A 27,104-nucleotide genomic window follows, 5' to 3' on the forward strand; every position below is an offset into this window, starting at 1 on the left:
GAGCACACACACACATGCACACAAATATACACGTATCAGGACCAACTGGTGATGACACAACAGTTACCAGAGTGTGTAGACAAAGACAGCATTGCCCTCAAGGAACTTGCAGACAAGGCGCAGAGAAGGACGCGTCCACGTCCAACTACTGAAGAGTGAGACATCCTGTTATAAAATCCTAACACTGGCGACTGATGACGCGGCGTAAGCTGAGGGAGAGCTGTTCACCCGAGAAGCAGTCTCCATGGTGTCATCGGCCCATCTCTGTTCCAGCTTCAGCAGAGGGAGGCAACGCAGGACAAAACGCTCTGGGATTCAGGTCCCAACTCCACTCAGGGATGATGTTGGGGTCAAAGGAGACAATACCCATGAACAGATGGATAAAGGTCCTTACAAATGTGGGACACCATAAGTAACCTGAGAACACGGGCCTGGTCTCCTCGCCCCCAGAACCCCATCCAGTGCTGCCTTTTTCTGGGACATGGTCTTCACTCACAAAATCAACGTAATTATGCCCATTTTCTTTTATCACTGTTCCTTGGCAGGCTTCTCCTATTTCAAAGCTTAGCTCGTTTTGTGATTTTTTTTCTTATGTATTTACATGCCTCCTTTTATAATATGAGTTTTGTTCTTAAAGGTGAAGCGTGTATGTCTTTATATCCCTAGAAACTATCCCAATACCTGGCACATACCAGATTCTCAGCAAAAGTCAAACTCAATGCCTTCTCAAACATGAAGGATTTAAGTCACATAAACTACCTCTATAGTCAGAATATTCTCCTTTAGAATTAAACTAGATACAAAAAGTGCCTATGGAATCCCATAGCTTTACGGTCATTTACAGAGATCATGTTTGGGTCTCCATGAAACACAGAACATAGCGGTAGGTTCTTCTCAGCTCTCTTTTTTCAAGCCACCCATTTTCTTTGTATATTCTCCTCTTCTCTTTTCTTTGTATTTTCCTTGTATTTTCTTTTCTTGTTTTTTATTTCTTTTCTTTCATTTCTTGTTTCTTTTCTTTCATTTTATTTTATTCCCTAGTTAGTGTTATCTTTAAGTCCTAGTCTCCAGCCTGATAAATGAGCGTTTTCCTCAGACTACTCTCTTCAACACACACAAACAGGTCTCCCCAGGTCCCTCTCATCAGGCTTAATTTCTCCCTCTCCTTGGGCACGTTGTCAAACCCCCTCTGATGGTACTTGGGACAATCTTATTGATTGTGGCATTTTCTGCCTCCCCCTCTTCTCTGTGCAATTCTTCAAGAGAAGTGGTCCTCTCAAATGCCAGATTCTAAAGACTTAGCAGCATAGCTCTGAAGATAAATGAGAAAATAAAAAGTGGATACTTCCACGGCCAAAAGGGGAGTAGGTTGGAATTCTTTATCTTAAGATAAAGTAACTTCAAAATAGTGTAACTGTTACTCTTCTTTCCATAAATATACCAAGATTAAGACCTCCAAGAGAGCCCTTGTAATTTCTGCAGTAAATAATATTGTGGGCAGAGAAAAACAGAAGCAATCAACTCTCAGCAGGATTAGTTTCTTCAGGCCAACACAGGAGTAAAAATAAACCACATTTATCAAGTAACATCCAAATATATTTTCAATTTCTTGAAATAAGAAAATACCTTTTCTTAGAATGGATTCCCTCGCAATGATAGAAGTTTCTATTAACTTGAATTAATGATACCACAAGTCTTCAGATGGAAAGTGTTAAAGAACATACAATTTTGCTATTTTTGGACATTCTGCCCTTCTTCTTAGTAAGAGAATTCCAATCTAATTCAGAGTGGCAATGCGTAGAGTAAAAAGATTAGATTTTTTTTACCTTCCCTTGTAGCTAGGTATGGCCATGGGATTAAGTTATGGCCAGTGACATGTAAGTAAAAGTATTGTCTGGAACTTCTGGAACATCTTTGTTTCTTCCTGCTGCTTGGACTGTGGATGTTATGGCTGGAGCTTCATGAGCCCTTTTAGATCCTTGAGGATGGAGGTCACAAGCAAGCATAGTGAAGATAAGAATGAAAGGAGCCTGAATCCAAGGGAACTGTGGAGACACCACCACGCCAGCCTTGGGGTTCTTACCACTAAGGCTTTCTTAGGTGAAAGAGAAATGAAAACTCTTAATCTGTTTAAACTGATGTTATTCTGGCTTTTCAACATAGACCATCAGAGGTAATCCTTCCTAACAAAATGCAAATATCAGGGCCTTTTACTGTAGCTTTATCTCTGGATCTCAAAGATGAATGGCATGTCTACCTTTAAGCATCTAATCACAAAGACTATGTTTCTGGATCTGTTCCTCCCCCACCCCCAGAAATCCACTTTTAATTGGAATTGATTTTAATTCATCGTCAACTGCATTTAAAAGTTGAAATTTCCTTTTTTCCAGGAAGGGTATCATTCAGAGTAGGAATCGTCTGTGTCTGCAATATATTTGCAAATGTAAGAATTTCAACAGCAAAACTTTACCATAAAAGATTTAATTTAAGTGAAAAACAACTTACGAGTTCTTTGGTTTCCACATCAAGGCCATTCTGATACTTCCGTGAATTCCTAAGGCTTTTATGAGTAGAATTCCTAAATATGCGAGATTTCCAGCCACTTGGAGCCATATCCTCCGCAGCCTTTTCATTATTTAGTTCAAGGTCAAATTCTCCTGAGTGGATCTGGTTTCCTGATGTCTGAAAGAAGAAAATGTTAAGTTGTGCACGTGTGTGTCTCCAGATGGATATAACCTCCAAGTTTAGACCCATAAAGCCATTTTGAATATCACATGTGCCACGGCTTGTCTTGTCGATTCCCTAACAGCTTCTCAATCAAGATTATCTCGAACACTGTAAAGAAGTGTTTCAACACAGAAAAGCTGTGTTAAAGGTTAAAAAGGACAAAAAGGTTAAATTTCATTTGAACCATATAAAAATTGGAGAATAAAAGTAGTTCCTAAAAATTAAAAGGCAAATTTTCCATCATCTAGCAGGTACGTAGGAATTTTCTCTGCACTTGGGAATGCAGGAAACAAGTCATGACCACCACCAGAGGGAAGAAGAATAAATAGAAGTATTACTGAGGGCTCATTTTTAAAGCTACAACCAAGGAAAAGCTGGTCACTCCCCATGGGAGGCAATTAAACTGCTTTCCTTGACTGGCCGAGTGCATTCATTTTCTTCCTTGTATCCCGCTCAGACTCACCTCACCCCAGGTGACCCCTCTTGCAGGCTAAGCCTCATTGCCTGCATTGGGATCAATTCTCTCCTTAAAGAGGCCAGGGGAAGGGTAATTTTCCAACCTCTGGCTTAATGCCTGGTGAGGAACATCAAGCCACTGATGCTGGACTCTAACTTTGAGTCTAAACCTCTTAATGGTTTATCCAGGACCTGAGTTACTGTAGTATTGTCATGTTTTTGCTCCTCTTCTTCAGGTCCTGTCCCCAAACCCAATCCTATGACAAGTGCCTACTGCACCTACAGCAGCCTCTCCAGAGCTCTGTGTATTATCCGATCCTAGCTTTTCAGCTGTGCTTTCAATACCCGACAAGACATCTCCCATGTGCCTTGAACCACACTGCAGTGATACGTTCTGGGTGGTGGACTTCCCTGCTTGCTTCTCACTGGAACTGTTTCATACCATCTCCCAACCCAACCCAACCTAAAGCCTTAGTCTTCTAACTGATCCCTGCATCCTCACTTCCATCCATTCCCACACGGCTACCAGATTCATTTTCCTAAAGGACAGTTCTGCTCAAATCACATCCCAGCTCAAAAAATCTTCCACAGGTCCCCACCGCACGCTCAAGCCTGGCTCCCCCAAATTCTAGCTCATGGCAAGTCAAACTGGACTACGTTTTTGAACACCTTTTCTTCTCCTCCTTGTCATCTCCATGCTATCAAAGGGTGTCTCAACGGACAGTTCTCCCAGTAAGCCCGCTATGATTTTAGCCTTCTGTGACCAAATGAACAATCCTTTTGTCTCTCCCATAATATTTTTTTTTCTGTGCCTTACCTAAAGCCCTCACTTGGTGGGTGCTGAGGTCACTGAGCTCCAAAATCAAGATGGCCACTTTAACAGGTGATGAAAAGTATTTAAAACCAATAGCCCTTATTTCTTACACCTGAATATACCTCAGCAGCTGGTTCAAATATTTAATTATAAAAAGTAAAACAAATGTTGAAAGAAAATATGGGTGACTATCCTAAGAACAGCTCCACATCCTGAACACATGAAGGGAAAAAATGATAATATAATTACATACGATTTTAAAGCTTTTTTTATGGTAGCCAAACAAACTGCAAAGCAAAATTAAAAGAACAAAGCAGGGGGGCACCAGGGTGGCTCAGTTAAGCGTCTGGCTCTTGATTTCTGCTCGGGTCATGATCTCAGGGTCGTGGGATAGAATTTGTGACAGGTTCCGCGCTCAGTGGGGAGTCTGAGATTCTCCCTCTCCCTCTGCCCTCACAGGTGCTTTCTCTCTCCCCCTTCCCTCTTAAAAAAAAAAGAGAGAGAAAAGCAGGAAAAATATCTCCAATACATGCAAGAGTATATTTCCTTTTTATGCAAGGAGTTCTTATAAGTCAATATCAGGAACAACCCAAGAGAAAAATGTCCTAAAATAGGAACATACGCTTTAACAGAGGAAAAAATACAAATGGCCAATGAACACGTGAAAAGATCGTCAATCTCATGAATAATGAAAGAAATCTGGAAATACTGTTTAGCTCTTTTAGGCTAGTAAAGATGAAAAATAAATACCAAGTGGCTGTTAGTGCCTATCAACAGGGGTTTGGATTATGAGAATCTCTCAAATTTCTAAGATAGTCATGTTTGAGTTTTTTTTTTTTTATGCTTGGATTTTTAAAAATAAGAATGCCTGACATTTATAATCAGGAAAAAATTAAAATACATTTGAAAGCAACAACCAAGAGCCACCAGTCTACCTAATGAAAAAGCAAGGACCTTTCTACTTGGAAACAAAACCGAGACAAGGTTTTTTGACTCTAAGGTTTGTTGGTCTTTGGAACTGGAAGAAAAAGCAGCACATTGGAATGAGCATTTAGTGAACACCCAGGCTCCCTGTGGCTCTTTCCTCCAACCCTGCACCAGCACCAACAACCCAGAAGTGGGAAATGTGAGTGCCAAGGTGGAGAAGTTCAAGGGGACTAAGAATCATAGAATTTGCCAGAGCTGGTGGAAACATGAGTGGTCATCTTGAGCTGAACAAGCGAGGACTTGCTGAAACCACGGCTTAGTTGGTGACAAGCCTCATCTATCACAGGACACTGTTCAATCTTCAATTGAACGACTTTTCCTAGGAAAGAAAGGCTATGGAATACGAAATAGAAGGTCAGAGCTGTCCTTATCCCCCTTGGCGGCCTCCCAGCCTAAGTGCCCGTGGGAATGGAAGGTCATTCTTTACGGGGCACGGAAGCTGCCAGGCAGGAGAGAATATGGTTACCTCATTGGAGGATCGAACAGGTCTTCATAGGCAAAACCACGCAGCCGTAGGAACCATTAATAAAATGAAAACTAAAACTGCATTAAAGGAACATTATACTTATTTTTTTAAACGAGGGAAATGATAAAGACCCTGTGATGGCTAGGCCATATAGAAGCAATTAGTAAAAACACTATAATTACTTCCCTCCACCCGGAAAACATTCTCTGGTAAATTGAAGCAAGAGTTACAAGATTTTCCATCGTTTCATGTGGTAGTTTCACTTTGGGGACTTTGAAAATTTCAGTAACTAATTATTTATCATGCATCTATTTTGTGTCGGATGCTTTTTTTAAAAAAAAATAAGTTTATTAAAACATTTCACATACCATAAAATTAACCCTTTTAAAGTTTTTTTTTTTTTAAAGCATATTCAGATGCTTATTTCTTCACCTTATAACAAGCTTGCATGGTAGATTTAGTGTTTTAAATGTGGACACTAAGGCTTAGAGAAGTTACTTGTCAGAAAACAAAGCCAAGTTTTGACTCAACTTTTTTGGAACCACGTTTCCAAGGGGTAATAGAAGTATTCCCTGCTTTTCTTGAAAGTTCACGTTATGCAGCTTCACTTTTACGGAAAACCTACATTAGTACCTATTTTCACTAACAAAAAGAAATCTGAAGAGGATTTTTGGTCTTATGAAAAAAAGGTGAAGAGTGAAAATAGCGTTCAGCCTTGGTTCGGCCGCCAGAGAGGGCCAAGCTCCTTCCCAGACGACACTCGGCATCTCAGCACCTGGTGGCCAGAGCTTTGCGCTGTGTCTCTGAGCCTCTGTGCTTTATGTCGATTTGTTTTGTGTACCCGTTAGCAAAATCTGTCCTAAGGTATCAGAAAAGCCCAAGAGAGGTTATTTTTTGGGTCTGGGAATGCTCACAGTTTTTTTCCATGTAAATTAATGGTAATTTCTTCTTTGCTTTACACCATTTTGGCTTATGAAAGGTTTTATAGGAGCATTCTACTTTTGGATAGCAGAGGAAACATATTTAGAATAGAGGAATAGGGGTGCCTGGTTGGCTCAGTTAAGTGTATGACCCTTGATTTCAGCTCAGGTCATGATCTCAGGGTCGTGAGATTGAGCCCGCGTGGGGCTCTGTGCTCAGCGGGGAGTCTGCTGGAGATTCTCTGCCCCTTCCTTTGTCCCCCCCCCACACGCTCGTGCTTGCACATGCACACTTTCTCTCTCTCTCCCTCAAATAAATAAATAAAATCTTAGAGAAATACTGGAAATAAACCAAGTGTCCAACTTTAGAGAAATGACTAAGCAATTTATTACACATTAATATAATGGACTGCTGAGTACCCATTAAAATGTTACCATCTGGGGCGCCTGGGTGGCTCAGTTGTTAAGCGTCTGCCTTTGGCTCAGGTCATGATCTCAGGGTCCTGGGATCGAGCCCCACGTTGGGCTCCCTGCTCAGCGGGAAGCCTGCTTCTCCCTCTCCCACTCCCCCTGCTTATGTTCCCTCTCTTGCTGTCTCTATCAAATAAATAAATAAATAAATCTTTAGAAAATGAAATAAAATGTTAACATCTGGATGATATATCTGAAATGTTAAGAAAAAAACAAAATACCCATGTACATAATAGTTATATTTATAGATATATATACATTTGCTTTGATATAAGAATCATGTTTATAGAAAAAATATTTCTAGGTTAATTATTCTGTAAAGGTGCACAAGTAAGCATTATACAATAGTAATACAAACCAATAATTATCAATAGTACCTGTTTTAGAACTAGAGTGAATGATTTTTTTAAAAAGACCACACTATTCACTTCCTAAAGTCATGACTCTTGTTGCTGGTTTTGTTAGGATCATCTAAGAAGCATTTTAAAATCACACAGGACCTCCTCCAACTGCTGGAGATCCTGGCATTGCCCTCTTCCTCCTGCCACTTCTCTGATGGTCCTTAATCTCATGGCGGAAAGGACCTGCTAGCTTGAACACATTCCTCGGGGCAATTAAGGATCTCTGTCCTGAGGAATAAATTCGAAATGTTTTTGACGTCTTCCTTTACTTCCCTCCTCCCTCACTTTTCTCTCTTTCAAGATTCTTTGGCTGATTCTGAATTCAAGTCTCAGATGCACATTTTCGGTATCTTCCTGAAGTTTTCTATTTCTCAGCATGGCATTAGCTGCCTGATGTTTTAATAATATAAAGAACACTCTACTGAGAAGCTGAAAACAAAATCCTGGGGCGCACATACCTGCATGTTAACAAGCCTGAAGTACACGCCTTCCTTCTTCATCAGCTCCCGGTGGCTTCCTTGCTCCACAATGACACCATCCTCAAACCCGGCGATTACGTCTGCGTTTCGGATAGTGGACAGTCGATGGGCTATCACAATGGTGGTCCGGCCTTCTCTGGCCTGAACGGAGGACGGATGAGATGCAGCAGGGTTACTAGGTGCACGCACGGGTCAGCACGTGGATGCACGTGTTTGCAGCTGATGAGAGCAGCTTCCCCTGTGGGACAGGGACCCTCATCTATGGAAGGCTAAGGTGAGGCTTGAGTTCTGGACCAGAAAGGAGGCCAACCTCTCCAGTACGAGGATGGATAATTTGGGAGGCTCACGGTGGTGGAGGTTTACGCAAGAAAACCAAGAGAAGGTCTGACCCTTCTCTAGTGTTTTCATACTTGTCTGAGGAGCCTTCCTTGACAGTTATATGGCAGGTTAGAGCTTCAGAAGTGACCTGTTAGCAGAATTGTTGTCAAGTGCAGCCTTCTCCGGGGCACTCCTGTAGGGTTTCTTTGGAGGAGCCTGATTTCAGCTGTAATTCTGATGGGCTGCACACAGGCAGTTCAGATGAAAATGTACTTGGGGATTAGGATGGTTTAAATAATAGTTCAGGGACCATCTGCATCACTATCTCTGGAGTGGGGTCAATACGTTTGTTTTTTAACAAGTGCCCCAGGTGAGTTTTATGCCTGCTAAAATCTACAAATCACCCTGTTAAGTAGTTCTGTGAACTCACATGTTAGCTTGGTGGGTTTATCAATGGGCATTTAAACCCTGGAAAATGCTCATCAAATTATTCATACCATTAATAAAGGTTATTCTTTTTGATACTCAATGGCTCTCTTAGGCTATAGCTTCTTAAGAGCACTCCTATTCCAAGGCAATAAAACAATGTCATTAGGATGGTTATTAGAGGAGAGCTTAATTCACCTAAGTAGTTAAAAATGCAAATTAAAAATGACAGCTAGGATTCATAATAGCCAAAAAGTGGGAACAATCCACATGTTCATCAGTTAATCAAGGGATTAAACAAAATGAAGTACATCCATGCAATGGAATAAAAAGGAATGACATTCTCATGCATGCTTGAATATGGATGGACTTTGAAAACATTACACTAAATGAAAGAAACCGGTTACAGAAGACCATGCATTGTATGATTCCATTTATATGAAATTTCCAAAATAGGCAAACCCATAGAGACAGAAGGTAGATTAGTGATTGTCAAGGGCTGGGATGAGCATGGAATGGGGAGTGACCTGATAATGGGTACAAGGTTTCCTTTGGGAATGATGAAAATCTTCTGCAATTAGACAGCAGTAATTGTTGCAAAATCTTGTGAATATACTAAAAATCAGTGAATTGTACATTTCAAAAGGGTGAACTTCACAGTATATGAATTATATCCCTTTTTTTTTTTTTTAACAAAGAACAGCCATGAAATTTCTGAGAAAGAAGTTAGCGAGAGGGGAAAACCTCCAACAGATATTACACATAAAATGCTACTCAAAATAGGAATTACAATAGTAAAATCCAGGGGAAGCTATCAATGAATAGGCAACTTGATCAATAAACTAAAATAGAGAGTCCAGAAATAGACATAAAACATTTAAGAATTAGTATATGATAAATATGGCATTGTCTACCAGTAGGGAAAAGGGTAGATTGTACAGTAAGTGGTATGGAGCCAACTGTGTAGCGACTTGGAAAAAAATAATGTGGTCTTTCTCCGTCAGTCCTTACACTAACATTACCATCATCAACTGTGTTTAAATAAGTATAAAAGAGTTAAACCACAGAAAAAGACAGAGACTAGAGCATTGCTCTATTGGATAACATTTCAGACTTTCAATTTTTAATACCCAGGCCCCAAGGAAGCATTCATAAATACCCACCGATGTGAAAGCTGCATGGCTTGGTCTATGTATGGTAAGGCACGTAGGAAATAATTTGATCATTCTAATCATACTCGTGATACTAATAGTGATGAGTAAATTGTTAACAGTGACTATATTAACATTATGATAATCATAGGTTGATATTACGTCAATATTAAAAAAAAAGCCCAGAGGAATTACAGTTAGACTTGTGAGTAAATGATTGGTGTGCAGGAGAAACAAAGGATGTATTGGTGAATTTAAAAGTTAGCAACTGTCACCCTTGACCAAGAAATTCTGGCAAGAGTAGATATTTGAAACGAAGAGGGTTTTTTTTTTTTTTTTTTCAGAACTCGCCAATGTTCCAATGATGAAAAAATATTGGCAAATAAATATCCTAGATTCAAGGACACCAACTGTTAAGAAACGTGGATCTTCTGCAAATGTTGGATGTGCAGGGATAAAAGGCAGGTCCAAACAAAGGGAGTACTAATCCATTAGCCTTTCTGGAACCTCTGAGGGAAAGGGGCAGGGGGGAGTATAAAATGAAACCTTTGGAATCATTTGATAAAATTACATGGAGGCTAGTTTTATTTTTCTCTTGCCCCTCCAGTATGGTAACACTGTGAGTAGGAGAGTCATGTAGGTATGAGACTTTTTGATTATTGACTTTCTTTTAAAAATAAAAATAACAAATCTGCATTTGTATTTTTTAAGATCTTATATGGAAAAACCTATTGTTTGTTTTGGTAAATATTTGCTATCTATTGAGTCAACAGCTGATATGGTCCTTAAAAAATTTTTTTTTATGTAGACATGTATTATTTCAATGAGCTGGACCATGGTAATCAATTCAGTAAATATTTATTTAGAATCTACTATGTGCTAGGCACTGATTAAGTGTTAAAAAGATATAAACACAGGGGCACCTGGCTGGCTCAGTTGGTAGAGCACCTGACCCTTGATCTCAGGGTCCTGAGTTGAAGCCCCACGTTGGGCATAGAGCTTACTTAAAAAAAAAGATATAAACATGAACCATTTATTAATTCTGCCTCTTAGAGGATTTATTCCTTCTAGGAGAGAGGAGGCACATAAGTAAATAAATAACTACGACAAGTTGGTGTCGCACATGAGGTGTCACACATGAGGTGTCACACATGATAAATGTATAAAGGATACACAAGAGAAAAATATTATTCTTACAGGATAGGTAATCAAGGAAGAACAATAGATGTAATAGCGCTATATCCTTATCCCTCTCAGAGGAAAAATAATAAATTACAAAATTCAACTGATCATTGTTAAAATATAGTTAGTTTGTACCTTAGAATGACTGGCCCAAGTGACTGACTAGTATCATTGAGGGAAGTGCAGTAATGAAGGATTTCCCTTTTAAAGATATGATTTATTGTCTGCAAAATAGATCAGCTTAGTTATCTTGCAAAGTATGGAGTCGATTAGGTAGATTATAAAGTAGTCATAGCAACCATGATACATTAAACATGGCCACAAACACTCCCATCCAGAGGTGGAGTCTATTTCTCCAACTCCTCAGATCTGGGCAGGTCCTGTGACTTGTTCTGATCAAAAGAATGTGAAGGAATTGACACTTGGCAATTTCCAGAACCTGGGCTTCAAGAGGCCTTATATTTGTGAGTTTGCTACCTTGAAATCACAGTAAAAGGAAGCTTGTCTAATCTACTGGAAGATGAGAAGCCTCATGGGCAGAACTGAGCTTCCTCAGGCAACAGCCATTACCAACTGCCGGGCTCAAGAGTGAGGCCATCCTGAACGTTCCAGCCCAGTGGACCCTGAGCTGAAAGTAGCTGCCTAAGGGAGACTAGGCAAACCAACAGAGGAACAACACCAGCCATCTCACCAAGTTTTGACTTAAAGCATCTGATGCAGAAACCTTGTTAGTGAAGACTGGAAGAAAAGTAAGGACATTGCTCCTGGTGCTTGGAAAGAGGGTTGCCTGCATTATATAACCTTGGAATACCTGGAAAAAAAATGTGTCCTGCAGTCACTTGAAAGAAAAGGTATTTAATCTACTGAACTTGTACATCAGGCTAAGAAGATTCCAGAGATCTCTAAATAGAATGTTTAAAGTGCCAATGTGATTCCACTGGCTCTGTGTTTCAAAGTACGGGAAGAGAATGGTGAGCTTAAGAAGGATCTATTTGGCTTGCAAGGTGAATCTAGAGGAAACACAGAAGACCCACTACCTGCTTGGTTGGGGAATGAACTGTCAGTCATCCAGTGAAGTGAAGCCAAAGATTAAATCAGTGTGTGAGTAGAAGACTTTTTGGTTAAAATCTCTGAGACATTTAAGGCAGATTCTCGTAGACACCCACAGCTACATAAAAGGGCTTTGGAGACTCTTAAGTAAGGGTTTTCTCATGGGAGCTTGATGCGTGGCCCAAAGTAGAGAGAGGTTCATTTTGGAAAAAACTTAGAGATGTAGCTTTTGGGGCTTGAGTGAGCCATGGTCGGATTCCATACAAACTCATAGTCCTTAAGAATATCTACCACCTTGAACTGAAAGACACTGAGAAAATTCAAAATGTAAAGAGGCCTGCAGGTCCCAAATTTCTATGGACAGAAAGCATGCTGAGAAAGCTACTCAGCTGCAGACACAGGCCATTTCTTATTGCAAAGGAAAGACCTCCCAGAGAGAGGATCTAAGGGCCCAGGGGGTGGAGCCCAAACCCAAGGAGACCACTCCACTGTTGGAGGTGGTACTGGGCCTTAATCAAGGAATGTTCCCTTTCCCTGGAGCAGTGGGGTAACTGGCTACATGCACCTGACTGCACTTCAGAATTGCTCTGGACCAGTAACTGCTATGTGCTTCCTGTTCTAATTTTTGAATGGGAGTGACTATTATTATCCTGTTCTTGCATCAACATTGCATGTTGGGGGTGTGTGTGGAAGACAACTTGTCCCTTGAGTTCACAGATCTCTGGACCAAGATGAGCATAACATGAAGAATCAATCCATATCTGGACTTCATACAGATCTTCAGGTACTGGACTTTGAACCTGATGTCATAGCTGCATGAAAATTTTGAGGGTATTGAGAAGAGGTGAATTTATCTTGCACATGGGAGAAGGGTGAGTAATTGTGGGAGAGAGTGTGTTGTGGAAGGTTAAATATGGTCACAGACACTTTACAGCTCACCCATCAAGAGGTGGACTCTGTCTCCTCCCTCCTTCAGTCTGGGCTGCCTTGTGGCTTGCTGGGACCAACAGAATGTGATGAAAGTGACACTGTGTGAGTTCTGGAGTCTAAGCCTCTAGATGTCTTCTAGCTTCTGTCTCTGGGACAAAGTCCTGAGAAGGCCATGGAAGGCAGCCACACTAGCCTATTGTATGAGTTTGAGAATCCACATGAGATGCCCAGCCAACAGTCAGCATGGGAGTAAGGCCATCTTGGACTATTTTAGCTAAGTCAGCCCTCCAGGTAAAAGCATCCATATGCTCAGGTGAAAACAGCAGAAGATCCACCCAGTCAATCCACAGAATTATTGTTTTAAATCCGAATTTGGGATGGTTTGTTATGCAGCAATAGGTAAGCAATTCTGCAATTAGTACAATTAATAATCATGGCAATGGCAGTCACCATAATAATAGCATCGGTGTTCCCCAATGTGCAAGGCATGTGCTAATAACTTTACATGTAGTGCACATTTAATCTTTTCAACCATCCTACGACACTATTTCTCCCCCTCTCCCCAGTTACTTATGCAGGATCTCAGGCTTAGAGAGAGGTTCATTTGCCCAAGATCGTGCAGCTAGAAAGGGACAGAGCCAGGACTCTAGCCTCAGGCTGTCCAGCACCAAAGGCTGTGCTCTTAACCCCTCTCCAAGCTGCTGATGGCTTTTCTTAGAAATTAAAAAAAAATTATGGGTGATTCATCAGCTATTTTTATTTTTAAAACCTAAAGGTTTATCAACTGGGGAGTGGGTCATAATCCTAGAGAACCCCAATTGCTAAAATTGAATGAAGTAACTTGTCTAAGTATGAATTAAAACTTGCAAGACTACAATTTTTCTGATAGGATCCATATCACAAAAAACAACATGTCCAATAATTCTGTTCTTTTAGCATGTAAAGGGCTAATATGTTGAATATTTGTATCCTAGAAAGTATTGGGACCTAGGTTTTAGGGACCTAAATGGGACCTGAATGGGCCTTCCCCCCATAATATCTTTCTTATTCTACCTGACATCTCCTAAAAAAGTCTATGTCAACACACGAATCCCCATTTAAGTTAGTTTTTATGTTTTAATTTATGCATTTAATAAAATAATTTCCTGCTTTAAGTCATGCCTGATTAACCAACCAAATGCCAGTTTCCTGTGTATATATTTTGGTTCCTTAATATTGAGACTTAACATACATGAAAGCAATATAATTCGGTGCAAGAATTTGCGAGTGATAACTATCATCTCATTAATCATTATTAGATTAAATTATATAAAATAAGCCAAAATGTTCATCTGATGAACCGTGAAGCATTGATTAACTACAGTTTATAGCACAGAGTGTTTACTTAGGATTCAGGTGTAAGTTTCCCTGAAAAAATAAGATTCATACAGCTTATCCCTAAAATTGCAAGAGGTAGTTTGGCTAGAAGCCGTGAGGTCACCGGCACACTTGATTACTAAGCTTTCTGAAACCAAATACACATGTGATATTTCTGGTTTTGAGGCCCATTGATCCGGTGTCTCTGACTCCGGTTATTATCCTGGGTCATTAGCACAGATGACATCAGCAGTGACCACAAGACTGTCCCAACACAAGGTTCTTCCTGTGAAGCTTCAGCTTTGAAAACCAACGGTGAGAGATTCAGAAATACCAGAGTTGGGCATGTGAGCTCACATCCTGGAAATGTGTCACTTATTTACGTGCTTAGGCAAACACACAAAGTGAACTTTACTTCCTTTTGCCTTCCTTTCGCCTTCATGAATAAAGATAATGGTACTGCCTACCTACAGAATAAGGCAAGTATTTTGAGCTGTTTTTCCATCGGACCGGTGTCTAGGTAACCAGACTTTTCTTTGGACATTTTAACACGACTTTTTTCTTTTTTTTTTAACATGACTACTTTTGATCAAAGCAATAGCCTCTGAGCAAGAAGTAAACGGCACTAAGTGGCTCACTGCATATGCCTGATTTGAGCCCCGTGCACTTTTGTCAGAGCAAGCTGGTTAATGGGCCATCTACCCCTCTTTGCCTCGTGACCTGACAGAAAAGGGAAATCAATAAAGCCCCAGGAGAGAGCTTCACTTGCTCTCATGTTTATGTTTTTCGATCTAGAGGCACAAAGCATCAGCAAGAATTTCCCATAAAGCTTCAGTGTGCTGGTCCTTCAGGTGTTTCGGGTTGACTGACCTTATCCAGGGCCGCCTGTACCTCTGCTTCGCTCTCAGTGTCCAGGGCTGACGTGGCCTCGTCCAGCAGGAGGATCTTGGGGTTGCGAACCAGGGCCCGAGCGATGGCGATCCTCTGCTTCTGTCCACCACTCAGCTGGGCCCCTCTGTCTCCAACCAGGGTGTCGAACTTCTACAACACAGAAAACATGGAGGAACGCTTGATATAGTTTAAACAGAAAAGGCTCTGGAGTCTAGAAATTCACGAAGATGACGTGGAGCTTCATTTTGACTATGGTAATGAGTCCTAAATTACAATAAAATCAATGAATACTGAATTCTAAAAAACTACTACCATATACTCTGCATAAAATTTTATAGGACTCCTGTACCAGGCTGAACTCCTTACAGCTCCAACTGAATAATGCAAGGGACTTTGCCTAAGGAAAGTTGAACAATCTTGCATCTCAAACATTCTTGGCTTAAACTTTGAAGAAAGAACTCGCTCGCATGAAGTCAAATTCAAATTCCAAGGGCAACTACATTAACAGAGCCCTTACCTGTGGTAGTTTCATGATAAAGTCATAGGCATTGGCCTCTTTGACAGCTTTCTCTATCTCATCCATGGTGACGTTTTCACGGCCATAACGAATATTTTCAGCAATTGTGGTAGAAAATAACACTGGCTCCTGACTCACCACTCCAATGATTTCCCTGAGATACCTTACATTAAAGGTCCTAATATCCTGCCCATCAATGTTAATCTGAAAGAAAGAAATATTTCCATTAAATATTTTAAACCATCTGACATCTAAAGCATCAAGACTCTTTAATTTGATACAAAAAGTCTTAGCTAACATTTAGCTTATTAACTTATTTAACTTATTTTTGTGGCTACAAATGGTTAGAAATGAGAATTAGAAACAAATAGCAATGAGCAAGAAGAGAAATGAAAAGCATATTTATTATCTTACACATACAGTTTTTTCATGGTTGGATTATTCTCCATAAGCGACACTAGGTTATATATTTTTGGCATACTATTATTTTTTCCTTATCACTATTTAAATTTGAATAAAAATGTCCATTTACCTACATAGTCTACATATCATTTTGATGGCATTATGATTTTACTAGATGTAATATACCATAATTTATTTTAGCATTTCCCACCTGCTAGATATTTGACTTCTTTCAAGGAACTTGAAAGACAATCATTGTAGAAGTAGAGAGTTACCAGGTTGAAGAGTATGATTTCTTTTTATTTCTCTGATAACAATTTCTTACCTGTACAATGACAGGTGTATGTTGGGTATTTATTATTTGCTGGATAAAGGTTGAATAAACAACACTCTAAAAAGAGTTTAGTAATTTATAGTATCAGCAAAAATAAATAAATGTATCTGCTTTTTGGCAGTTTACTAGGTCTGGGTCTCATAATTTTAATTTGCTTTTTTCTAATTAATAAGTGCAAACTGGTACCTTATATTTGCTTTGTTTTGTAAATATTTAAAGATTTTATTTATTTATTTGAGAGAGAAAGAATGAGACAGAGAGAGAGCATGAGAGGCGGGGAGTGTCAGAGGGAGAAGCAGACTCCCTGCTGAGCAGGGGGCCCGACGCGGGACTCGATCCTGGGACTCCAGGATCATCACCTGAGCCAAAGGCAGTCACTTAACCAACTGAGCCACCCAGGCACCCCTGTTTCGTAAATATTTATAAATGAGGCTGAACATTTCTTGAAAATTTTTACAGATGCATTTTTTTTTTTTAAAGATTTTATTTATTTGAGAGAGAGAGACCGCGAGAGAGGGAACACAAGCAGGGGGAGTGGGAGAGGGAGAAGCAGGCTTCCCGCCGAGCAGGGAGCCCAATGCGGGGCTCGATCCCAGGACCCTGGGATCTTGACCTGAGCCGAAGGCAGACGCTTAACGACTGAGCCACCCAGGTGCCCCCTACAGAAGTATATTTATTCTCAAAAGATTTTCATGTTCATATCCTATTATAGATTCATATTAATTTCTCAAATATTAAATATAATAGTTTTTCCTATATATCATAAATCATATTTCTTTTTATTGCTTTCTTTTATTTTAGCTTTACTATGTTTAATTAAAGAGGAGTTCAAGGAAAAATTAAATAAATGAACTGTACCACTGAACATTTCTTTTAATATTTTAGTAAGAAAATTGCTAAATCATGATGTGAACAGTGAATATCTCTGAGTTACAGAATTTCTAAAGACTTTTTTCCCTGTTGACATGTATATTTAAAAAATATGTATTACTCCAATAATTATTTTATTTTTTCATTTTTTTAATTTTTCATAATTTCATAATTTTAATTTTTTTAACTGGACTCTACGCCCAATGTGGGGCTTGAACGCATGACCCCAAAATCAAGAGTCGCACGTTCCACTGGCTGAGTCAGCCAGGCACTCCTACTCCAAAATAATTTTAAAAATAAGATATTTTCAAAGGCATATTCTTAAAGGTTAGTATTTTACTAGGGTCTTTTTTAAAAATAAAAATGTTTACACTTGAACCAACCTACAGTTTGCTTTAATAAATGGGGATAGGATTGTGTTCCCCCCAATAATATCAGATTTTTCCAAAATGTGTATTTTATGAAGTTAATTAAATAAGTAATTCATGTACCCTAGAACTCTGTATTCATTCCTGTAATCTCTGTTCTATCTCAATGCCTTTTAGTGTTGTTTGTTTTTCTTTGAAACTTGTAATCTTCTGTTTTCATAATTGTTGAATTGTAATATATTTTAGTATCAGGTAAACTCAGTGTCCTGAAGTTGGTACAACTGAGGAAATCTGAATATATACTGTGGGCTGGTATTGTATTAAAATTAAATTTACTGATTTTGATCATTATTTTGTGGTTAGGTAAGAGAATGTCCTTCTTAGAAAATATATTCTGCAGTATGTAAGGGTCAAGGGACATGATGTCCCTAACTTAGTCTCAAAGGTTCAGGAAAAAAATATGCCTTTGTGTGTGTGTATGTGTGTGTGTGTACATGTGTGCATGTGTGTTTACTATATATATGGAGAGAGAGAGAGAAGACAATAAAGTAAATGGGTCAACATATAAACAATTAGTAAATCTGGGTGAAGACTATATGTGTTTCCTGCTTGCAACTTTTCTTTAAGTTTCAATCTATAAGAAAGTTTTTTTAAAAATTTTATTTATTTATTTTTAGGTAGACTACATGCCAAGCGTGGAGCCCAATGTGGAGCTCGATCTCACTACCCTGAGATCAACACCTGAGCTGAGATCAAGAGTCAGATGCTTAACTGACTGAGCCACCCAGGCACCTCATGAGAAAATTCTTAAAAGGAAAAAAATATAGCCTGGGCTATTAATGTCTCGCAAGTCCCCAGAAGTTTTTTAAGAGACTATCCCACTTTCCCCTTCAGATTTTCTAACATTTAAGAAAACTCAACTGTCTTTGATGAATTTAATTACTGTCCTGAGATTTCTTGTGACCTTGATTATCAGGTTCTCAAAAATTGCTATGTGGAATATTTTCGACCAAGCCCAAAAATTTCTTGAAAATAACAGTCTCAGTGGTCTGGATGACTGTTTTCCAGTTGAGTTAGTGAGTTATGAAATGCTTAGTTAGAACAGAAGAGAGTGTTGTCTAGCCTCTTTGGCTTTTATCATCTTGAATATTTTTTAAACCCGTCCAAGTGTTTGAATACATTATCTAGATGCATTGCAATTCTATAGCCTTTTTACCAAAATTGGATTCCCATGCAAATTTGCTACTGAAAAAACAATTTCGAAGGGCTAATGGGTACCCAGCTGGCCACTTTGAGAACTTGGTTCTTCCTACTTACCCTACCCTCATCAGGGTCATAGAGCCTCTGCATCAGCTGCACTGTCGTGCTCTTCCCACAGCCGCTGTTCCCAACCAGCGCCACCGTCTGCCCACTCTCAACCTTCAGGTTGAGGCCCTTCAGGATCTGTGAGGGAAAGGAGAGAAGAAGAACACACTTCACAACAAAATCCTAAAAGGGGACTAATTTGATTCAGTTTCAATTGTGAAAAAAGTATCACATAAGGGAATAAAAACCCAAAAGGAAAAAGCATATAAATATCAAAACAGTAGCAACTTTAGGTTCTTTATGATGATTAAACAATCAATCTGAGTTAGGAATTCTTATAAATATCACTTACAGTACCTTGATATTAGCTCGAGCTGGATAAGAAAAGTGAACATCATTGAACTCCAAATTCCCTTTGATGCTGTCAGGTTTGTGTCCTCTCTCTGAAAAACTGTCAATTTTAGGGTTCTAAATAAAACAAAATTCAATGACTATTCCATCATAGAACAAATAACTGCACTTTTAAGGAATATGATTTAGCAAATTCCAGAAAGAGGACTTGGAACGGCACAACTTTCTTCCCATGAGACAGAACCTACTTGTAGATTTGTGCGTGTGTGTGTGTGTGTAAGGAAATATTCCTTTGCAGAAAACAGATGTTTTCTGAAAAGTACATAGGAATATATTAATTTCGTTTCTTATAATATCTCCCTTTAAGTTTTTGGCATATCCCCATACATTTTCTAAATGGTCAGATACGCATGCTTCTACAAGTGTGATAACAAGACATATTAGAATTGATATAGCCAGGTATTTCAGCATTTAGTGAAAATTAGTATTCCTAAACAGCAAATGAAATGGATTTGGGTTGTGAAGACTGAACAATTGGTTAGGGCCAAGTTATTTAGGAGCAATGGAAACTGTAAATATATTCAGAGGCTGAGCAATTTTCTCCTGACTTAGGTCAATGAAACAGGAGGATCTGCTTGGATTACATGACCACATTTCAGGTACCTACTTTGCATTTTATCTGTGTAAATGCAGTGACATGCTTCAACATGTGAAAACTATATTCTTTATTTCACTGCATTCGTTCAGTATGGTTGATTCAAAGTCATATGAACCATGCAGTGATTTTTTTCTTCAAAGGGGGCAATGTGCAGCAAAATATACTGTCAATATGGGTCCCACCAATAATTTTTCCACCTACTCGTTCTGTCTATAGAAATCATAATATTCCTAGCCTTGCTACAACATGGAAGAGCAAAGGAGAAAAACTCAGAAGACCAAACATCTTTGCTCTGCACTCTAATAATAACACAATGGTGCAGATGTACTTTTCCAAAATGAGATCAGTGTTATTATATTATTTCAAGATGAACTTTTAGAAATATTAATAAGAGGCACTTTGTTTCACTCATTACTACGAAGAGGTCCCTTATTTTCACATTATTAATTTTCACATGATTTTTAACCTAAAGCCAGAGTTAAGTATGCAAGCCTCAAATAATTTTTTGACATGGAAATAATAAATGACTCACACTATCAATGATGTTGAAGATCACATAGGCTGCTCCTCTTGCATTGGCAAAAGCATCAATGCATGGAGCAGCTTGTCCAACACTGAAGGCTCCAACCAGGATTGAAAAAAAGACCTGAGCAAAAGAACATGAGGAACAGTTATAACCCCCTTCTGCTGCCCATTATTATCTCAAATATGACTCTTTGAAACACGTACTACACTAAGGATTAAGTTTAGGTTTATCCCTTTAAATCTTTTTTTTTTTTTAGCAAAAGGGCAAAGTTTATAAGGTTAATATAGGATTTCATTGCACAATTGGCTTCTTCAATCTCAAAAATACTTCTTTGTCTAGCTTGCCGAACTATCTGTTCTTCTCCTGAACTTAAAAGGGTCGGAAAGGTTTTTCAGACCTATTTCCTTGACTCTGAAGCCAAGGGCCACTAGAACGAAACATTTCCCATCAGTATTGTTATTCAGATTGTTATGACTTTCTCTACCTATGTGTGGAATTACACAGAATATTCAAGATGAAACACAGATTTGGGGCCCACAGAATTTCCTTAAAAAAATAGCTTTTTACATACATATTTTGATAAGATTTTTAATATAAAAAGTAACAGTTCACACATTATAAATCACTAAATCACACCTGTGTGCACTGATTAATAATTCCTTTACACAATTATTCTATTCTATGGCAAACAGAAATTAACACATTTCCCTTTACTATAGAAAAGCCAAGAATATAAGCTTCAGGAATGCATATGATTAGTAAAACTTAACTGAGGAAAACATAAATGTAGAGAAATTACTCCTTTCTCTCTGGGCATGATGAAACTTCTACATATAGCTTGACTTTTCTCTGAAGACAGTTACAGTAACACTTCACATACCCAGAATTCAAATATCCCACAAATACCTATCCACTGTCTGCAATACAGATAAGAACCAGTAAGGAAGCAAAAAAAAGTCTCTACCAAAGTAGATGTTATAAAGTTCATGCACCAGGGCTCTTTCCCTTTACACAGAGGGTGTGGTTGGGCTCTGTGCATTGTGGGTCCCCACTCTCCAGCCCTGGGGGGGGGAGATGTCACTGTCCACGTGGTACAAATGCAAAGACTGGGCCAGAGAGAGGAGTCAGGATTTTCTCTCTCTTCTTTACAAAATTTTGCAAGTGAGGAAATGAAGAAGGTGGAGAACTTCCAAGTTGACCACCAGAAAGGAGGCCAATATGAGAAAAAATCAACCCCCCAGAAAAAGAAAAGGAAAAAAAATCTACCCCACAATTATAAAAGCTCATCCAGGAAGCAGCCCTCAACACCTAATGGAATCTGAAGATACCATTCTGGAAAACATTTCAAAATAATTAATTTTCATAATGGTCTTCATGCGTCACCAAAGAGCCAAATTGGGGTCATCAGCATCCTCTCTTTAGAAACACAGAGAAGTGTAAGTTTTAAAAGATTGCTCTTTGAATGGTTACATGCAAATCACTGACACATAAAGCTGGTCACAAAATATTGCTGGTTTATAAAAAAGGATATAGGGGTGCCTGGTAGCTCAGTCAGTTAAGCAGCAGACTTTTGATTTCAGCTCAGTTCACGATCTTGGGGTCCTGGGATCAAGCCCCATGGCAGGCTCTGCACTTAGCAGGGAGTGTGCTTGAGGATTCTCTCCCTCTCCCTTTCCTTCCCCTTGCCCCTCCCCATGCTTGTGCGCTCTTTCTCTTTCTCTAATATAAATAAGTAAATCTTTTTAAAAAGTGGTTATAAAAAGATACACATAATACAATCCCAGTTTTGAAAGAAAAAAACATATATATATATATACATATACATATATACATATCTGGGAGATCTATACCAAAACTTATCATTAAGTATATATGGATTATTAGATTCTAAGTAATTTGTAATTTTAAAAATTCTGTATTCTAATCCTTTGTGTAACTAGTAGATATTATTTTCAGAATCATAAAATAAACCTATGTTCATTCTGAAAAACAGAATAATTTTCCATCTTATATTTTGGGTAGCTGATGTTTTATATTATGTAACTTAGCATCCTGCATACTATGACCTGTCTATAATAATGTTTACTTTTTTATATAACGAAAACTCAATGGCAGAAAGAGGATGCCTCCAATCCATATTTGTTCATTCGTAAATTCATTCAATTTTTACTTCCTTTTATATGATGTATAGCTTCTCAAGTGGTCTAACTACATGCTACTTTTTTGCCCCCAGCTCATAATTGTGCCTTGTGTATTCTAGAAGGCGAGCTCTTCCCACAGGACAGAGCAAAGGTTCACCAAAAGAGAAAAGCCTATAATCAGGCTCATTCTTCGAAAATGAGGAGTATGAAAGAAAACACAAGGTAGATGGATAAACAATATTTTTGGTTTCTTCATAAATATTAGGAAAACTACTTACGGTCATTGCATTTCCAATAGTATATTCTTTTGATAGAATCAAAGTGGATCCATACCAGAAGGCCAGGGCATATGACGCATATATTAACAGGAAGGCGATGCCCATAGAAATGTTTGCTGAAATAGCTTTTTTAATTCCAATCTTTTTGGCATTTTCTAGATGTTTCTCATACCTACCAGAAAATGAGGGGAAAGCGTAACAAGAAAACAATCCATAATCAGAGCCAGGTTCAACTCCCGTATAGTTGGAGGTTTAAGGAACAATGCCAACACAATAAGAAACCCTGCTGAAACCCAACTTCCTGGGAATTGAGCCAATTCAGGATCAGCCAGGACTAGAACCCATCTGAGCCTTCTCTTTACTGGCCTGGACTCGTCTCCCTTGGTCCCTTCCAGTCTAACCAGGGTTCCTGTAGCTGTTCTAGGATTGAACGTCTCCTGGGATATGGAAGAGCTTCGCCATCACCTTCCCGGCCAGCATCACGAGCCAAAGTTTGGGAGGGAGAAGAGAAACCAAGTCAAAGGAGAATGGCACTAAAACGTAAATACGCTGCGGGATGCTTACAATTGATTCTTTACACAGCTCAATTTCTCTTCTCTAGAGAAAAGAAAAACCTTCCTCTATTGCCCATTTGGGTGAGGAACTGGAATTTTACACATTCTTGTACTTAAACTTGGGCCTTTGTTTTGTTTTGTTTTGTTTTGTTTTGTGTTTTTTGGTCAGGCTGATCTTCCACTGTCAAGCCAGGGCACAAGGTTCTAAAGTGGTCACTACATACAGGGTTCTTTCTCAATTTTTCTAGATTTTAGTTACATTATCTGTAAAATGGAGTTAATAATGCCTACCTTGCAAGATAATTCTGATACTGAAAGATAATTACAGAGAGTGGTTACCACAACACACCTGGCAAAACCTGGTGATTTCTATTCCTCTCATTATTCCTATTGTTGTTTTAGAATTTAATCTCCTCCTGAAGAGTGCTCATTCTATTACATTTTTGAGTAACAATTAAAATTCCTATTACTGGCTTCTAGAAGTCGATACAAAGGTACAAATGTCTATAATGGGTCTGTTAAATTACAATTTCTGTTTACATCAGTTTAAATTAAATCTACTTTTCCACGCTAGGTACAGAAAGTGTGTATTTAATTTTGGCTTCCTAAAATTAGGAAAAAACACAAGACATATAAAATGAGACTGTGGGGGGTAATATCATATAAAATAGTGTTTCTAATAAAAACAGATACCTTTTTTTTTTTAGTTTAACCAAATGAGATGTTGAGGATTCATTAGTTTTTTAAAAAAATGCAGTTGCCACCAAAAAGTTTCCGTGTCTAATTACTTGAAGCAGCCTACTTTTCAGTGAGCTCTCCCCGCTTTCCTTCTGCAGAGCTGCGTCCCTGGGGAGCCTCCAGCCCTGTGATTGGTCTTGTGTGGCTGAGCCCCAAGGCCCAGGGCGATTCAGGTCAGCCCCCATGTGACACCAGGCTCCGGGGACAGTGGAGGACACGCTGTAATGACCTGCGCTGAGGCGGCTTGCTTACTGCAGCTAACGGAGCGGTACTGATCACACGCCCACCCAGAGGTCCCAGGGAGGGTTAGGCTGCTGTGTGTGGGCTACTGGATACAGGAAGCAGCAGTGAGAAACAGGAAGAGATCAGAGAACCAGGAACATGGCGCTTTTGAAGAGGGCCCACAGAATGGAAAAATAGGGAACGAAAATGGAGGGACTAGGGGGCAACTTGGCTTCTAAGGCGGGAGAATTTCCAGAGAATTTCTCTTGCAAAAAGTTGTGGGTACCAGAAGTCCCACGGAACGGCAAGACTTGATGCAGAATCATACTTTGTATTAGGGCATGTTATTTACAGAACACTTGTTGGGGACATTAAAGAAAAACAGACTAGCCTTTATCCGTGGGCTTTGTTCTGGCATTTTGGTTTTTACCTATCAGGTTCCTGTAGAGCAGGGCTATGTGGCCTGGGATCCATGGTCAAGGAATTCGAATGTGGAAACAATTATATAATTATTTTCACTAACCTGTATCTGAAATGTAGCATTTCCTTGGATTATCAGCATAGGCAACAAACCACCGCAGAATTAGCAGGAACTATGGCTTTGTTGCCAGTAGAGATCACGGATCATTTTTATATCACGGATCATTTTTATATCATGTTACACTTGAAACAAATATCTTGAAGTATCTTTTACCTGCATTTCTACCTCAGAGTTATAATAGTTACTGAACCCATAGTTTGCTCTTATTATTTAATACGCTAACAACAAAGGCAGGTATTTACTGTATCACAATTTAAAAATATTTTGAAAACTGTACTTCACTATAATTGGTTTCCTTCGTAATCCTCTGTATTTTGTCTTAGGCATTTAAAATTACTATTCTAAGGAGGGAGTCCGTAGGCTTCATCAGACTGCCGAAGGAGTCCGTGGAACTTAAAAAGGGTAAGAACCCTGCTTTAGGGGTTGACATTCAACTCCAGACATCAGCAAAGTGTCCCCATATTTTGTGGGGGAGGGGTTAATATTAAGAAAAAGAAAGTAGTAAACACAACACACACCACAAAAGAGTGAGCAACAAAATGCAAAAGAGGGTTCTTTGAACTAGTGGACAAAGAACATTCCTGACCTCTCCAGCTCTTTGTTCTGGCCTCCAAACGCTATCACCGTCCTGATGGCCCCCAGAGCCTCTTCGGCCACTGCGCCCGCTTTGGCATATGCAGCTAGTTCTTTGTCACTAAATGCTGAGAGTATCTGGACAGAGGAGACACATCCGTGACTTTCATATGGGGAGAAAATTTAAAAGACAGTCTGATCAACTCTTTAACTTGCTTTTTCTTCCCAAACCCTATCCCTTCCCAGACACTGACATCATGAAGTAAACAACAGCCCGTGTACCAGATCCAGTGGATCCTTTCACCCTCTACAAAGGCTAGATCTGATCTACCCTGGTGGAATGCTCCCAAGAGTAGTCAGGAACAGAAAATCCACATATAATTCTCTACATAGCATCTTGAGGATTAATGTCAAGTTCCACACCTACCATGTTTTCTTCTCTGCTAATTGCAAAATAAACTAAACTAAAACCTTACTCCTTTGGAAAGTCACTATTCTTTCCTTTATTGTATCACGATTTTAATTACTATGAAAACAATACTTCCAGATCTGCTCATGGGCATTCTGCTTAATAATAAGACAACTAAACAAGATGTTGCAGGAGACAGGTAAAGGAATAATCGAAATAAAAGAGATACGAGTAATTCACTAAGCATATCATCAACCTCCAGAAGAGCAAAATTGTCAGTAAAATTTCTCAACTCTGCAGTGTTGTCTGAAGTAGAACAGGTTAATTACATATTTATTTATTTATTTATTTATTTATTTATTTATTTATTTTAGGGCAAGGCCAAATTGGCAGAGTGCCACTTAATTGTCACATGTAACAATTAAAAATGAATAAAACAAATCCAAACTTTATTTTTTCTTATATTCATGCAATGGTTTGGAAGAATGTTATGTTTTAAAACTGTTTCCTTAAATAGGGACATAACCATTTAAGTGGTTTAAACTACTATGCCAGCAGATTTACCCAAACAAATAATAGCAGTGCAAAAAATCTGTGAGGTAGAAACTGACATTTTAAATCATATTAAAAATGGATTTCTTTATTACGGCATTAACAACATGCTTTTAAATGTGGTTTCAACTGACATGTCACACAGATCTGGACAGTGACAAGAACCAGAACCCTGCATGTTAAAAATAACTCTTGCACGTGTGGGCTAACCCACAAGAAAATGCCCCCGATTCACACACCTTTGCCCAGACAGCTGCGGAGAGTCCCAGGATAGGGCTGATGGCCATTATCACAAGGGTGAGCTTCCATCCTCTAACAAACCCTACTATGAATCCTGCAAAAAACGTGGCTACTGCTTGAAAGAACATTCCAACCTTGTCACCAATTCCTTCACTGATTTTGGAGATGTCACTAAAAAAGATCACACCTAAGTGGTTACGGGCAGGAGGTCTTCAATCAGAGAGCCGAAGCAGACATTGAACAAACACATAGACAGGTAAATCTCGTTTACACTACTGCAAGCCTCATTCACAGTTAGCCTCTTGAATGGGATTTTTCCCCACCTAAATACTGTACAAAGGAAGAAATTCAGGTTCAGTTCATGCCTCTAAGAAGTTCGTATCATTAAAGTTGATGCTATTAAATTAGTTAATCCTATTCGAGAAGCATTAGCATTCTGAACATATGAGTCCAATTGTTTAAAAGCAGGAGTTAGGAAGGGCATTGCAACAGTAATAGGG

General features: G+C 39.0%; 1 protein-coding gene across 3 annotated transcripts in view; it reads right to left on the minus strand.

Moving 5' to 3' along the window:
- The window catches only part of ABCB4 (ATP binding cassette subfamily B member 4), a 71,276-nt gene that overhangs the window by 28,610 nt on the left and 15,562 nt on the right, over positions 1-27,104 (minus strand). For all 3 annotated transcript variants that reach the window (XM_021689834.1, XM_021689833.1, XM_021689832.1), the window contains exons 6-15: positions 26,604-26,775; positions 25,417-25,541; positions 22,776-22,947; positions 20,363-20,476; positions 19,179-19,289; positions 18,834-18,959; positions 15,543-15,746; positions 15,005-15,175; positions 7,701-7,862; positions 2,506-2,682 (exon numbers count right to left, since the gene is read on the minus strand). In XM_021689834.1, coding sequence (XP_021545509.1) covers positions 2,506-2,682; positions 7,701-7,862; positions 15,005-15,175; positions 15,543-15,746; positions 18,834-18,959; positions 19,179-19,289; positions 20,363-20,476; positions 22,776-22,947; positions 25,417-25,541; positions 26,604-26,775 — 1,534 coding nt within the window. The remainder of the gene's footprint in view (positions 1-2,505; positions 2,683-7,700; positions 7,863-15,004; positions 15,176-15,542; positions 15,747-18,833; positions 18,960-19,178; positions 19,290-20,362; positions 20,477-22,775; positions 22,948-25,416; positions 25,542-26,603; positions 26,776-27,104) is intronic.

This window comes from Neomonachus schauinslandi, chromosome 12, assembly GCF_002201575.2.
Source record: "Neomonachus schauinslandi chromosome 12, ASM220157v2, whole genome shotgun sequence".
Taxonomy (NCBI): Eukaryota; Metazoa; Chordata; class Mammalia; order Carnivora; family Phocidae; genus Neomonachus; species Neomonachus schauinslandi.